Genomic DNA, 15860 nt, shown 5'->3' on the forward strand with positions numbered 1-15860 from the left:
TCCATAGTTTTATTATGTAAGCATTGAAAGGATTTCAGATGGCATTCATAGGCATGTTAATGCCAACATGATAATGGCATTTCAATGAGGATTTGTCCTCATCCAGTACCTATCGATAATGCCGATGAGTGCTAACTAAAAGCTGCACAATGCTTATATTTCCATTTGGAATTATCTTTTTGATGCAATAAGACAAGACAGCCTCGGTTTGTTTACTTGTAACATTTCTACACCACTGGCAGTTTATGGGCTTATAATACACAACGGACATTGTAACAGTAACATACAATGGTAGATATTTATGGAGAAAACTCGTGGTGATATTTAGATGAAACTATCGCCCTCTTTTCGTTCGGTTTGTAACTGAATTCTTCAATATTCAAACTACGATCAAATAAGTTACAAAACACAACATAGTCGTATAGTTTATTTCGTTGATGTTACACCAAAATAAACGTGTCTAGGTTACACCAAAATAAACATGTCTAGGTTAATCCAAAATAAACATGTCTAGGTTAATCCAATTTTAATTCGTCTTCTTGTTATAAAGCTTTGTAATAAGAAGGAATATTCATTTATGAAAGATCAACTGTTCCTTTTTATCTCTTATTGTTTAGTGTGATCATATGTGGTTTGTCCCTCTTCCTCCTCTTCCTCGTCATACTCTCCCTCCTCCTCTGCGGTGGCATCCTGGTACTGTTGGTACTCGGACACCAAGTCGTTCATGTTGGATTCGGCCTCTGTGAACTCCATCTCGTCCATACCCTCTCCAGTGTACCAATGCAAGAAAGCCTTACGACGGAACATAGCGGTGAACTGCTCAGAGACACGCTTGAAGAGCTCCTGGATGGCGGTGCTGTTACCAACGAAGGTACCAGACATCTTGAGACCACGTGGTGGGATGTCACAGACAGCGGTCTTCACGTTGTTGGGGATCCATTCAACAAAGTAGCTGCTGTTCTTGTTTTGAACATTCAACATCTGTTCATCCACTTCCTTCATGGACATACGTCCACGGAACATGGCGGCGACGGTCAGATAACGTCCATGACGAGGATCACAGGCAGCCATCATGTTCTTGGCGTCGAACATCTGTTGGGTCAGCTCTGGAACGGTAAGAGCCCTGTACTGCTGGCTACCACGAGATGTAAGAGGAGCGAAACCAGGCATGAAGAAATGGAGACGGGGGAAGGGAACCATGTTGACAGCCAATTTACGGAGATCGGCGTTCAGTTGACCAGGGAATCGGAGACAGGTGGTGACTCCGGACATGGTGGCGGAGACGAGATGGTTCAAGTCACCGTATGTGGGTGTGGTCAGCTTGAGGGTACGGAAGCAGATGTCGTAAAGAGCTTCGTTGTCGATACAGTAGGTCTCATCAGTATTCTCAACAAGTTGGTGGACGGAGAGGGTGGCGTTGTATGGCTCAACCACGGTGTCCGACACCTGCAAGAGAAAAATTGTTCAGTTTAATTGAGATGAAATTAAAGCTCGTTGGACTTTCTTTGTTTTAATATTGCGGGATATCACTGGAATCTCTTATTAAACTAAATTACACGCACTACCTTGTGTTGATTCATCACTACTGTGCTGAAGGACACAACTTACAACTTACATAGCTTGGATTTTGAGCTTGTTGTTTCCTACTACGGTGCTATGGATTATAGTATGAAAAAGGAAACAATATCTTGAACTAAAATCAAAATAACTCAAACGTTGTAAACTGGACTGAAGTCAATTATATTTATTTACTCAGATTTTAACTCTAAGGTATATATTTACCTTGGGTGATGGTACAACAGAGAAGGTGTTCATGATTCTGTCGGGGTATTCTTCACGGATTTTGGAGATGAGGAGTGTTCCCATTCCAGAGCCGGTACCGCCACCAAGAGAATGTGTAAGCTGGAATCCTTGGAGACAATCACAGCTCTCTGCTTCTTTTCGTACTACATCAAGGACAGAGTCTACAAGCTCAGCACCTTCTGTGTAATGTCCCTTAGCCCAGTTGTTTCCAGCACCACTCTGTCCGAACACAAAGTTGTCTGGTCGGAAGATCTGTCCGAAAGGACCAGACCTGACAGAGTCCATGGTTCCGGGCTCCAGATCAACCAAGACAGCTCGGGGAACATATTTACCACCTGTAAAAAAAAGAGAATTAGTGAATTAGAATTAATTCCATTGTTAGCCTATATTTCCATTTTTTAAGAATCATGCTGTCGTGTTTCGAAATATCAAGAATTACCGAAATTATTTTAAAATATTACACATCTCAAACTATTGGGGGGTCTGGGGGTTCGGGGAACATATTTGCCCCCTGCACATGAAATAAACATGTCTAAAACTGCCGAAAAGTTAAGACTTTCTTTTGTTTTTCAGGTCCCAAACTCGTTACATTTTGCGACACAGGTGTGTTGTGTAAGAACATATAAGATTTTATTAAATATATAAGACAATGTTTCTAAACTAACAGGAAAGTAAAGTGAAGCTGTCAATCCCTTATATTTCGTTGTTACTTTATTTCGTGGACAAACCTCTTGAAAAAAATCGCGAATACATTATTCTGCAAACGATGATATAGAAATGACTATAAATTCGCTGATGATAAGATATTAGATATATCGGTAACCGAATTAGCAAGGACGTCATCCAGAGTTACTTTTCATACAAATAATCGCTAAGGATTTCAATTCGCAATCGACTCTCCTCACGTATTAATACAAAAATAAATCTTACGCGAAATATATATGTTTTGCAGTATATTTCCATGAAGTTCCTGTCATGTGCTTATGCCCGACGTCTTTCCTCAGTTTTCTGATATATATTTTGCGATGATTTAACTGTGATCTAGTCACCCTAGTCGTTACCCCAGTCGTTCTCTAGTCGTCACCCTAGCCGTCGCCCTAGTCGTTACCCCAGTCGTTCTCTAGCCGTCACCCTAGTCGTTCTCTAGCTGTCGCCCCAGTCGTTCTCTAGTCGTCGCCCCAGTCGTTCTCTAGTCGTCACCCTAGTCGTCGCCCTAGTCGTTACCACAGTCGTTCTCTAGCCGTCACCCTAGTCGTTCTCTAGCTGTCGCCCCAGTCGTTCTCTAGTCGTCGCCCCAGTCGTTCTCTAGTCGTTACCCCCGTCGTTACCCTAGTCGTTACCCTAGTCGTCACCCTAGCCGTCGCCCTAGTCGTTCTCTAGCCGTCACCCCAGTCGTTCTCTAGCCGTCACCCTAGTCGTTCTCTAGCTGTCGCCCCAGTCGTTCTCTAGTCGTCGCCCCAGTCGTTCTCTAGTCGTCACCCTAGTCGTTACCCCAGTTGTTCTCTAGCCGTCACCCTAGTCGTTCTCTAGCCGTCGCCCTAGTCATTACCACAGTCGTTCTCTAGTCGTCACCCTAGTCGTCACCATAGCCGTCGCCCTAGTCGTCACCCCAGTCGTTCTCTAGTCGTTCTCTAGCTGTCGCCCCAGTCGTTCTCTAGTCGTCGCCCCAGTCGTTCTCTAGTCGTCACCCTAGTCGTTACCCCAGTTGTTCTCTAGCCGTCACCCTAGTCGTTCTCTAGCCGTCGCCCTAGTCATTACCCCAGTCGTTCTCTAGCCGTCACCCTAGTCGTTACCCCAGTCGTTCTGAAGCCGTCATCCTAGTCGTTCTCTAGCTGTCGCCCCAGTCGTTCTCTAGTCGTCGCCCCAGTCGTTCTCTAGTCGTCACCCTAGTCGTTACCCCAGTTGTTCTCTAGCCGTCACCCTAGTCGTTCTCTAACCGTCACCCTAGTCGTTACCCCAGTCGTTCTCTAGCCGTCGCCCTAGTCGTTACCCCAGCTGTTTTCTAGCCGTCGCCCTAGTCGTTACCCCAGTCGTTCTGAAGCCGTCACCCTAGTCGTTCTCTAGCTGTCGCCCCAGCCGCTCTAGCTGTCATCCTAGTCGTTACTCAAGTCGTTCTCTAGTCGTTACCCCAATCGTTCTCTAGTCGTTACCCCAGTCGTTCTCTAGCCGTCACCCTAGTCGTTCTCTAGCCGTCACCCTAGTCGTTACCCCAGTCGTTCTCTCGCCGTCGCCCTAGTCGTTACCCCAGTCGTTCTCTAGTCGTCGCCCTAGTCGTTACCCCAGTCGTTCTCTAGCCGTCACCCTAGTCGTTCTCTAGCCGTCACCCCAATCGTTCTCTAGTCGTCGCCCTAGTCGTTACCTCAGTTGTTCTCTAGTCGTCACCCTAGTCGTTACCTCAGTCGTGCTCTAGCCGTCGCCCTAGTCGTTACCCCAGTCGTTCTCTAGCCGTCACCCCTGTCGTTCTCTAGTCGTCATCCTAGTCGTTACCTCAGTCGTTCTCTAGTCGTCGCCCCAGTTGTTCTCTAGTCGTCGCCCTAGTCGTTACCTCAGTCGTTCTCTAGCCGTCATCCTAGTCGTTACCCCAGTTGTTCTCTAGCCGTCGCCCTAGTCGTTACCCCAGTCGTTCTCTAGCCGTCACCCCTGTCGTTCTCTAGTCGTCATCCTAGTCGTTACCTCAGTCGTTCTCTAGTCGTCGCCCCAGTCGTTACCTCAGTCGTTCTCTAGCCGTCATCCTAGTCGTTACCCCAGTTGTTCTCTAGTCGTCGTCCTAGTCATTACCCCAGTTGTTCTCTAGTCGTCGTCCTAGTCATTCTCTCGCCGTTGCCCTAGTGGTCACCCTAGTCGTTCTCTAGTCGTCACCGTAGTCGTTACCCTACATAAGCGAACTATCATTGACATTCTGACATACCTCAGGTGTCCATGCTTGACATAAGAGAACTATCATTGAGATTTGGACATACTTCAGAAGTCGATTTCTTTTCTAGTTTATCAGAATGAAAGTAATCATTACTGGTTTCCTATCCAAAAGCATGAGCTCCATATCGTAATATAGACATAAAATATGTGATGAGACGAAACATACCTGTGGCTTCATTGAAATACACGTTGATCCTCTCTAACTGAAGGTCAGAATCTCCGTGGTATGTACCGGTAGGGTCAATTCCGTGTTCATCAGAAATGACCTCCCAGAACTGGAAAATAAATTGAACGACATCCATTTCAAATCCATCACAACAATACCAACATGTCAACATAATCATAATCCAAACTTAAATTCTATAAAACTAGGTCAATAACAAGAAAATACCAACATGTCAACATAATCATATTCCAAACTCAAATTACATAAAACTAGGGCAAAATATGAACAGAGAAAAGATTTACACGGAAACTGGTGATAAAGTACAAGTCAGATAAGACCAGGTGTTCCGGAAGAGTAAGCGACTTCTGCTTCATCAACGACACCCGCCATGGAGATCCATGATAAGTAATGTCACATTCTCAAACGAGAATAAGGTATACAGCAACGGGACTCACAGGCAAACTAACGAGCATCAAACACGCCCATCTTCATATCACATTAATTTTTTGGTTTTTTCCCAATGAGATCACTATCATCTTTTGAAATATTGTGTTACGAGTTTGTCCGTCAGTTGACGACTTCCTGCATGGAAATCGTGATAATGGGAACAGGTTCTCGAATATCGAATCAACTTCGGTTTGTAAACCCAATCTCTCAAAACAGCAAAATAAAGGCATTGAATTTCAAGAAAATCTGAAATCAAACTCCTAATCGAAGAAAATATGGCAAAATATATAAATCACGTGCACGGCTTTTTATTTTTAAACAATATTTGGAATGATAATGGATTATATTAAGAATGCCATTCTTCCTTAATCAGTTAGAAGTAACAAGTAAAAAGCATAAAATGAAAAGAACTGTTGTTGCTGGTGTTAGTTGTACTGATAACAAGACGTATACAGGGGGCGCTTGTTGTCTCCTATAGATGTAGGTGTCTACCTTATACAAGGTATATATCAAAGATTAACTCCAGTATACGGGTCATGTACAACCCTTAGTTTACATTTTATATGTTCTATATCATAAACCTTAATGTCTTATACAGCATCTAGCAAGACATCATTAAGATCAGCATCCTAACTATACAAAATTTATAAATATCTGTGATGTACAATTTCTCGTTATAAATATCTGTGATGTATAATTTCTCGTTATAAATATCTGTGATGTATAATTTCTCGTTATAAATATCTGTGATGTATAACTTCTCGTTATAAATATCTGTAATGTACAATTTCTCGTTATAAATATCTGTGATGTATAATTTCTCGTTATAAATATCTGTGATGTATAACTTCTCGTTATAAATATCTGTGATGTACAATTTCTCGTTATAAATATCTGTGATGTATAATTTCTCGTTATAAATATCTGTGATGTATAATTTCTCGTTATAAATATCTGTGATGTATAACTTCTCATTATAAATATCTGTGATGTACAACTTCTCGTTATAAATATCTGTGATGGATAATTTATCGTTATAAATATCTGTGATGTATAATTTCTCGTTATAAATATCTGTGATGTATAACTTCTCGTTATAAATATCTGTGATGTATAACTTCTCGTTATAAATATCTGTGATGTACAATTTCTCGTTATAAATATCTGTGATGTATAACTTTCATTATAAATATCTGTGATATAAATATCTCGTTATAAATATCTGTGATGTATAATTTCTCGTTATAAATATCTGTGATGTACAATTTCTCGTTATAAATATCTGTGATGTATAATTTCTCGTTATAAATATCTGTCATGTACAATTTCTCGTTATAAATATCTGTGATGTATAACTTCTCGTTATAAATATCTGTGATGTGCAACTTCTCGTTATAAATATCTGTGATGTACAATTTCTCATTATAAATATCTGTGATGTATAATTTCTCGTTATAAATATCTGTGATGTATAATTTCTCGTTATAAATATCTGTGATGTACAACTTCTCGTTATAAATATCTGTGATGTACAACTTCTCGTTATAAATATTTGTGATGTATAATTTCTCGTTATAAATATCTGTGATGTATAACTTCTCATTATAAATATCTGTGATGTACAACTTCTCGTTATAAATATCTGTGATGTATAATTTCTCGTTATAAATATCTGTGATGTACAATTTCTCGTTATAAATATCTGTGATGTATAATTTCTCGTTATAAATATCTGTGATGTACAATTTCTCGTTATAAATATCTGTGATGTATAATTTCTCGTTATAAATATCTGTGATGTATAATTTCTCGTTATAAATATCTGTGATGTATAACTTCTCGTTATAAATATCTGTGATGTATAATTTCTCGTTATAAATATCTGTGATGTATAACTTCTCGTTATAAATATCTGTGATGTCATTAAACTTACATCTGAATTGAACACGTTGAGAAGTGCTGTCATGTTTTATTTTAGTTCACTTTCATCGCTAAAAAAGATGTTATTTCAATGAATCATATATCGTAACCAATAGAAACGTGACGTTATTTATATATTTATTTATATGATTTGTCAAGTTTATATATATCCAACAATAACAATATTTATAATATCTAACTAAACAAGAATATTGTTCACGAGTAGATGTAGCAGGCAAGTGTTAGCTACACTAAGGAACTTTGGAGGAATAATTGTTTTATTGCCTTTTACAAATCCATTTTCCTCACTAATTCAGGAGAATTAACAATTCAGCTTTAAAGCCCTATGTCTAGATATCTATATACATAAATATAAATACGTTAATGGTTGCCTGTACCTGTGGAAAAGTGCCAATTAAGTTACAATTTTGTGTGGTAGATTTCACATTAGCCCTGAATATATTTTCCTTCGGGATTAATTTCAGACAGACCTATTAGAATAAATTTGTATAGTGGACGTGTTGTCAACCCCACCATACAAAGACGGTATTCTCTGTCACCTGTAGCTAAAGGTAAGCCACCTCTTGTTAGGGTATGCGTTAGGGATTTTAAATGACGGCGTAGTAATACGGAAATGATCTTCCACCTAGCAACGACAACAACATCCGACAACACGTTCCTGTCATATATTACCTGTTTATAAAGGTATTAATTTCATATGAGAAGTCATAGACATATTTATCGATACAGACAGCTAAAACTTGAACAGTCGTGTCTACGAACTGTGGCGGCAGTTTAAATATATTTAATAGCCTTTTCACGGTGGAAGGTTTAGCATATTCACTGAAACCCATTAATTCAACATGTAAGGAACGTTTTAGAGAACACAAAATATATTTGCGGTTTTTATTGATTAATTTTACATGTTTTCCAGTAAACAATTTATATCTGTGTAAATTATCACGGAACAAGATCCAACATAGTCAACACCTATTAAAAAGGCTGATACACAAAATGTGATGATTTTAATAAAAGCTGTTAGGAATTAAGATACACAAAATGTGACGACTTTCCTAAAAGCTGTTAGGAATTAAGATCTACAAAATGTGACGACTTTCCTAAAAGCTGTTAGGAATTAAGATACACAAAATGTGATGACTTTCCTGAAAGCTGTTAGGAATTAAGATACACAAAATGTGATGACTTTCCTAAAAGCTGTTAGGAATTAAGATACACAAAATGTGATGACTTTCCTAAAAACTGTTAGGAATTAAATGTGAGGACTTTCCTAAAAGCTGTTAGGAATTAAATGTGAGGACTTTCCTGAAAGCTGTTAGGAATTAAGATTTACAAAATGTGATGACTTTCCTGAAAGCTGTTAGGAATTAAGATACACAAAATGTGATGACTTTCCTAAAAGCTGTTAGGAATTAAGATACACAAAATGTGATGACTTTCCTAAAAGCTGTTAGGAATTAAATGTGAGGACTTTCCTGAAAGCTGTTAGGAATTAAGATACACAAAATGTGATGACTTTCCTAAAAGCTGTTAGGAATTACACAAAATGTGATGACACTAAAAAATGTGATGACTTTCCTAAAAACTGTTAGGAATTAAATTAAAGCTGTTGTGATACACAAAATGTGATGACTTTCCTGAAAGCTGTTAGATACACAAAATTAAGATTTAAAAACTAAATGTGATGACTTTCCTAAAAGCTGTTAGGAATTAAGATACACAAAATGTGATGACTTTCCTAAAAGCTGTTAGGAATTAAGATACACAAAATGTGATGACTTTCCTAAAAGCTGTTAGGAATTAAATGTGAGGACTTTCCTAAAAGCTGTTAGGAATTAAAAATGTTAGGAATTAAGATTTACAAAATGACTTTCCTAAAAGCTGTTAGGAATTAAGATTTACAAAATGTGATGACTTTCCTAAAAGCTGTTAGGAATTACACAAAATGTGATGACTTTCCTAAAAGCTGTTAGGAATTAAGAAACACAAAATGTGATGACTTTCCTAAAAACTGTTAGGAATTAAATGTGAGGACTTTCCTAAAAGCTGTTAGGAATTAAATGTGAGGACTTTCCTGAAAGCTGTTAGGAATTAAGATTTACAAAATGTGACGACTTTCCTAAAAGCTGTTAGGAATTAAGATACACAAAATGTGATGACTTTCCTAAAAGCTGTTAGGAATTAAGAAACACAAAATGTGATACTAAAAACAAAATGTGATGACTTTCCTGAAAGCTGTTAGGAATTAAGATACACAAAATGTGATGACTTTCCTAAAAGCTGTTAGGAATTAAGATACACAAAATGTGATGACTTTCCTAAAAACTGTTAGGAATTAAATGTGAGGACTTTCCTAAAAGCTGTTAGGAATTAAATGTGAGGACTTTCCTGAAAGCTGTTAGGAATTAAGATTTACAAAATGTGATGACTTTCCTAAAAGCTGTTAGGAATTAAGATACACAAAATGTGATGACTTTAATAAAAGCTTCCAGGAATTAAGACCTGACCTAAAATAGAAATCTTTATGACGATGGGGATCCTAGCACCTTTATAGATATATCGTAACAGTCGTAATCATCGCCTTTCTTACTAGACATATGACGACGTACTAATTAGCCATAACAAATTCCAATATCCTCTATTAAATAGTTATATCTGACAAATAATGTTATGACCATTTATGAAAAGGTCACTGAAGGTCACTGAAGGTCAATATATCTTTCGGAATATCCTGTTATATATTTGTTTAAATACAGCTACACCTAGGACTGTACAAAGGAGTCGGCATGTTGTAATAGAGAATACACAGAGTAGGTAATTCAACATGTAATTATACAAAGTTGGAAGCTGTCTCGGATTGAGAAGTTTGTTCTGTGGGTATATTGGATGATGTCCTACATTTATTTCACATTTCTAACAATGTTATGTAATATATATCATGTTTACTTACAGACTCGAGATTTAAAGCTACTCTTTAATGCGGCTATAAAATATGACACAACACTTGACCTTGTAAACATGGTGATTACCTATTCGTGCTGGTCGTGAGGATTTGGCTGGTCGTTACTTGGGGGTACTTCAATCCTCACAAACATTCCCCCACTCTACACACGAGCCTCAGTAGGACATTGCTTTCGATTCAATGGCTTTAGATATAATTGATATGGCAATTATCACATGACAGGCTTTAAAAGAAAGATTTGTCAATACAAGCCATGTACATTGGATCTGTGTCGTATCTTCAGTCGATAAGTAATTACCAGTTAAACTAGAAAAAGGGAGATAATTGGATAGTAACCCAGAATAAATACCTCGTAGTGACAACATATGTAAAAACCTATGTAATACTACAGTGTAAATTAACTCATCGCCATCATACAAATTCAAGATCAAATTATAGAATGTGAACGTTAATGAAAAAAACACAATCAGAAATGTGTAGTCTAAAGCGTTACAGCATTGAGATACATCTTAAGTATCACAGGTCAGAGTCACCACAGAGGTAACAGCTAGTGTCAACACAATTCAAAATGTGTAGTCTTAAGCGTTACAGCATTGAGATACATCTTAACTATCACAGGTCAGAGTCACCACAGAGGTAACAGCTAGTGTCAACACAATTCAAAATTAATACAAGATCTTAACCCAAAAGTCAACAAATAAACTCAAATAAACTCAAAACCTGAAGTAGGCTTCAACGGACATAGCAGCTCAAAGTCAATATAAGGACAAGAAAATATACAGCTCAAATAAACTCAAAAACTGAAGTAGGCTTCAACGGACATAGCAGATCAAAGTTAATATTATGACAAGAAAATATATAACTCAAAGCAGCACAGAATTATCACTTCACTAATGTTAATGGAAGATATAGAGACTAGAAGTCAATAAAATCAACACAACACCTTAAAATCAACACACACAAAACTGGAGAAAGAGAAACAAGGTATGTTTATAATACACCATGTCCCTAGTTGTACCAAAAGTTTGAAGTGGGACATTAAAACTGTACTGTGTAAGGCATGTGCTAATTGTATGTAAACTTTGTGAAACATGTCATCGTGGTGATAATGATTTTTTTAAAATTTTCAAATCTAGGTTATGGTTAAGGTCACATGGTCAAAATTTCAAATTTTACATGATTTAGGTGAATTATAAAAAAGTTTGCTTGAGCACAAAATCTGTACTTAAGCATGAGAACGGTTTCATGAATACGGGCCCAGAAAAACAATATAGCCCCCATCTTTCGATTCGATGGGCATAAAAATGAGCTCAGAGCAAAGTAAAAACGTGACAAGTATACTGGAAACCCGACGTGAGGAAACACAATCCCTGTTTACCTGTATCAGGAAAAGTTTGAATATTCAATTTAGTATACCACTAGCTAGGCTGGTAAAGTGATTCATTAAATATCACATTACCATACCGTTACCCCGACTACCACGATAAAATCAACTTATTGGATATCCTACTGTGATGTCTCGGTATACGGACAGCTGATGTGTCCCCTTACGTGTTGTCACATGTATTCGCGCCGCCCGTGTAGCTTTACACCTGGGTAGCCACGTCACCTACAATATTCTGATGACCAGGGAATATAGTCCATAAATCTATCGGATACCCTGATCCCAGAAGTACGATACCCTGATCCCAGAAGTACGATACCCTGATCCCAGAAGTACGATATCCTGAACCCAGAAGTACGATATCCTGAACCCAGAAGTACGATATCCTGAACCCAGAAGTACGATACCCTGATCCCAGAAGTACGATATCCTGAACCCAGAAGTACGATATCCTGAACCCAGAAGTACGATACCAAGGACACATCCTAAGTCATAGAGGTACGATATCTAACTACTAAGGACACATCCTAAGTCATAGAAGTACGATATCAAGGACACATTCTAAGTCACAGAAGTACGATATCAAGGACACATCCTAAGTCATAGATGTACGATATCAAGGACACATCCTAAGTCATAGAAGTACTATATTGAACTATCAAGGACACATCCTAAGTCATAGAAGTACTATATTGAACTATCAAGGACACATCCTAAGTCATAGAAGTACTATATTGAACTATCAAGGACACATCCTAAGTCATAGAAGTACTATATTGAACTATCAAGGACACATCCTAAGTCATAGAAGTACTATATTGAACTATCAAGCACACAGCATAACTCAAAGAAGTACTATATCTAACTATCAAGGACACATCCTAAGTCATAGAAGTACTATATTGAACTATCAAGGACACATCCTAAGTCATAGAAGTACTATATCTAACTATCAAGGACACATCCTAAGTCATAGAAGTACTATATTGAACTATCAAGGACACATCCTAAGTCATAGAAGTACTATATCTAACTACCAAGGACACATCCCAAGTCATAGAAGTGCGATATCAAGGACACATCCCAAGTCATAGAACTACGATATTGAACTATCAAGGACACATCCTAAGTCATAGAAGTACTATATTGAACTATCAAGGACACATCCTAAGTCATAGAAGTACTATATCTAACTATCCAGAACACATCCCAAGTCATAGAACTACGATATTGAACTATCAAGGACACATCCTAAGTCATAGAAGTACTATATTGAACTATCAAGGACACATCCTAAGTCATAGAAGCACTATATCTAACTATCAAGGACACATCCTAAGTCATAGATGTACGATATCAAGGACACATCCTAAGTCATAGAAGTACTATATTGAACTATCAAGGACACATCCTAAGTCATAGAAGTACTATATCTAACTATCAAGGACACATCCTAAGTCATAGAAGTACTATATCTAACTATCAAGGACACATCCTAAGTCATAGAAGTACTATATTGAACTATCAAGGACACATCCTAAGTCATAGAAGTACTATATCTAACTACCAAGGACACATCCCAAGTCATAGAACTACGATATTGAACTATCAAGGACACATCCTAAGTCATAGAAGTACTATATTGAACTATCAAGGACACATCCCAAGTCATAGAACTACGATATTGAACTATCAAGGACACATCCTAAGTCATAGAAGTACTATATTGAACTATCAAGGACACATCCTAAGTCATAGAAGTACTATATCTAACTACCAAGGACACATATATCTAGAAGTACGATATTGAACTATCAAGGACACATCCCAAGTCATAGAAGTCATAGAAGTACTATATTGAACTATCAAGGACACATCCTAAGTCATAGAAGTACTATATTGAACTATCAAGGACACATCCTAAGTCATAGAAGTACTATATTGAACTATCAAGGACACATCCTAAGTCATAGAAGTACTATATCTAACTATCAAGGACACATCCTAAGTCATAGAAGTACTATATCTAACTACCAAGGACACATCCCAACACATCAAGGACACATAAGTCATAGAAGTACTATATCTAACTATCAAGGACACACATACTATATCTAACTATCAAGGACACATCCTAAGTCATAGAAGTACTATATTGAACTATCAAGGACACATCCTAAGTCATAGAAGTACTATATCTAACTATCAAGGACACATCCTAAGTCATAGAAGCACTATATCTAACTATCAAGGACACATCCTAAGTCATAGAAGTACTATATCTAACTACCAAGGACACATCCCAAGTCATAGAACTACGATATTGAACTATCAAGGACACATCCTAAGTCATAGAAGTACTATATTGAACTATCAAGGACACATCCTAAGTCATAGAAGTACTATATTGAACTATCAAGGACACATCCTAAGTCATAGAAGTACTATATTGAACTATCAAGGACACATCCTAAGTCATAGAAGTACTATATCTAACTATCCAGAACACATCCCAAGTCTTAGAAGTACGATATCTAACTATCAAGGACACATCCCAAGTCTTAGAAGTGCGATACCAAGGACACATCCTAAGTCATAGAAGTACGATATCTAACTACCAAGGACACATCCTAAGTCATAGAAGTGCGATATCAAGGACACATCCTAAGTCATAGAAGTGCGATATCAAGGACACATCCTAAGTCATAGAAGTACGATATCTAACTATCAAGGACACATCCTAAGTCATAGAAGTACTATATCTAACTATCAAGGACACATCCTAAGTCATAGAAGTGCGATATCAAGGACACATCCCAAGTCTTAGAAGTACGATATCTGACTATCAAGGACACATCCCAAGTCTTAGAAGTACAATATCTAACTATCAAGGACACATCCTAAGTCATAGAAGTGCGATATCAAGGACACATCCTAAGTCATAGAAGTGCGATATCAAGGACACATCCTAAGTCATAGAAGTACGATATCTAACTATCAAGGACACATACATTTTTGTTATTTACAGAGTTCCCCCAGTATTGAACGTTTGCTACGGTAGTGTTTCTAAAATGGTTGCTATGGTAGACATTGTTTCGAAGATGTTTGTTACGTTATACATAAACACTGCTACGAGGAGAGATGCGATGCAAGACATTTTTATGGCAAAATTTGCAAGGATAAAGTCTGCTACAGTGAGGGTTGTTATGGTCAACACTGCTACAGTGAGGGTTGCTATGGTAAACACTGCTACAGTGAGGGTTGCTATGGTAAACACTGCTACAGTGAGGGTTGCTATGGTAAACACTGCTACAGTGAGGGTTGCTATGGTAAACACTGCTACAGTGAGGGTTGTTATGGTAAACACTGCTACAGTGAGGGTTGCTATGGTAAACACTGCTACAGTGAGGGTTGCTATGGTAAACACTGCTACAGTGAGGGTTGCTATGGTAAACACTGCTACAGTGAGGGTTGCTATCGTAGAAACTGCTACGGTGAGAGTTGCTATGCAAGACATTGCTATGGCAATATTTGAAAGGATAAGCACTGCTACAGCGAGGGTTTCTATGGTAAACACTGCTACAGTGAGGGTTGCTATGCTGGACATTGCGAAGGCAATGTTTGCCTGGATAAACATTGCTTCTGAGAGGGTTGCTATGGTATCCTAGGCATTGCTACGGCAACATTCCCTGCATCAAAAACATTATTTCGGCAAACGTTGGCCATTGCCATACCAGTTGTTGCAACACTAGACTTTGCTTCGGCAAAGGTTGCTAAGATTGGTCGTGCTGTCCTCAAGGTTGCTAAGGTAATTTCTTTTACGACAAAATTCGCTACAAAAAGTAGAGTGTAACATGCAATACCTACCACTACTATAAACCTTAGTCTGGTTCAACGTAGTTCATCAAATTACTAGTTAAATAATAAAGTACATGTAGGCTGTTACCTTAGCACCGATCTGGTTTCCACATTGTCCAGCTTGGAGATGTACAATTTCCCTCATCTTGGTAAATGGTAGACTGTATTGGTCACTTGTCGCTGATCACTCTGTAACCAATCACTTTGACAGACGGAATTTATACTTACCGCGGACTAATAGATGTCATTCATCCTTCCGCCAAGTTTTCCCATTGGAGCATTCAAAAGGATGGACTATTTTCTTAATTACTTTCACTTTCAGTAACCAGAAACTCTCTCAAAAAAACACTTGTTACTTTTCGTTTAGATATTTTCATTTGTATTTT

General features: G+C 38.0%; 1 protein-coding gene across 1 annotated transcript; it reads right to left on the minus strand.

The window, feature by feature from the left end:
* Window positions 1–606: 606 nt before the first annotated feature.
* On the minus strand, window positions 607–15619 carry LOC132552078 (tubulin beta-4B chain-like). Its single transcript, XM_060216221.1, has 4 exons — window positions 15563–15619; window positions 4886–4994; window positions 1783–2138; window positions 607–1446 (listed from the first exon to the last, which is right to left on the minus strand). The coding sequence occupies exons 1-4, from the start codon at window positions 15617–15619 to the stop codon at window positions 607–609; spliced, it is 1362 nt and encodes a 453-aa protein (XP_060072204.1).
* Between the last annotated feature and the right edge of the window lie 241 nt (window positions 15620–15860).

This window comes from Ylistrum balloti, unplaced genomic scaffold (assembly GCF_031769215.1).
Source record: "Ylistrum balloti isolate Yb309-2 unplaced genomic scaffold, AGI_CSIRO_Ybal_v1 Utg370234, whole genome shotgun sequence".
In the NCBI taxonomy this organism is placed as follows: Eukaryota; Metazoa; Mollusca; class Bivalvia; order Pectinida; family Pectinidae; genus Ylistrum; species Ylistrum balloti.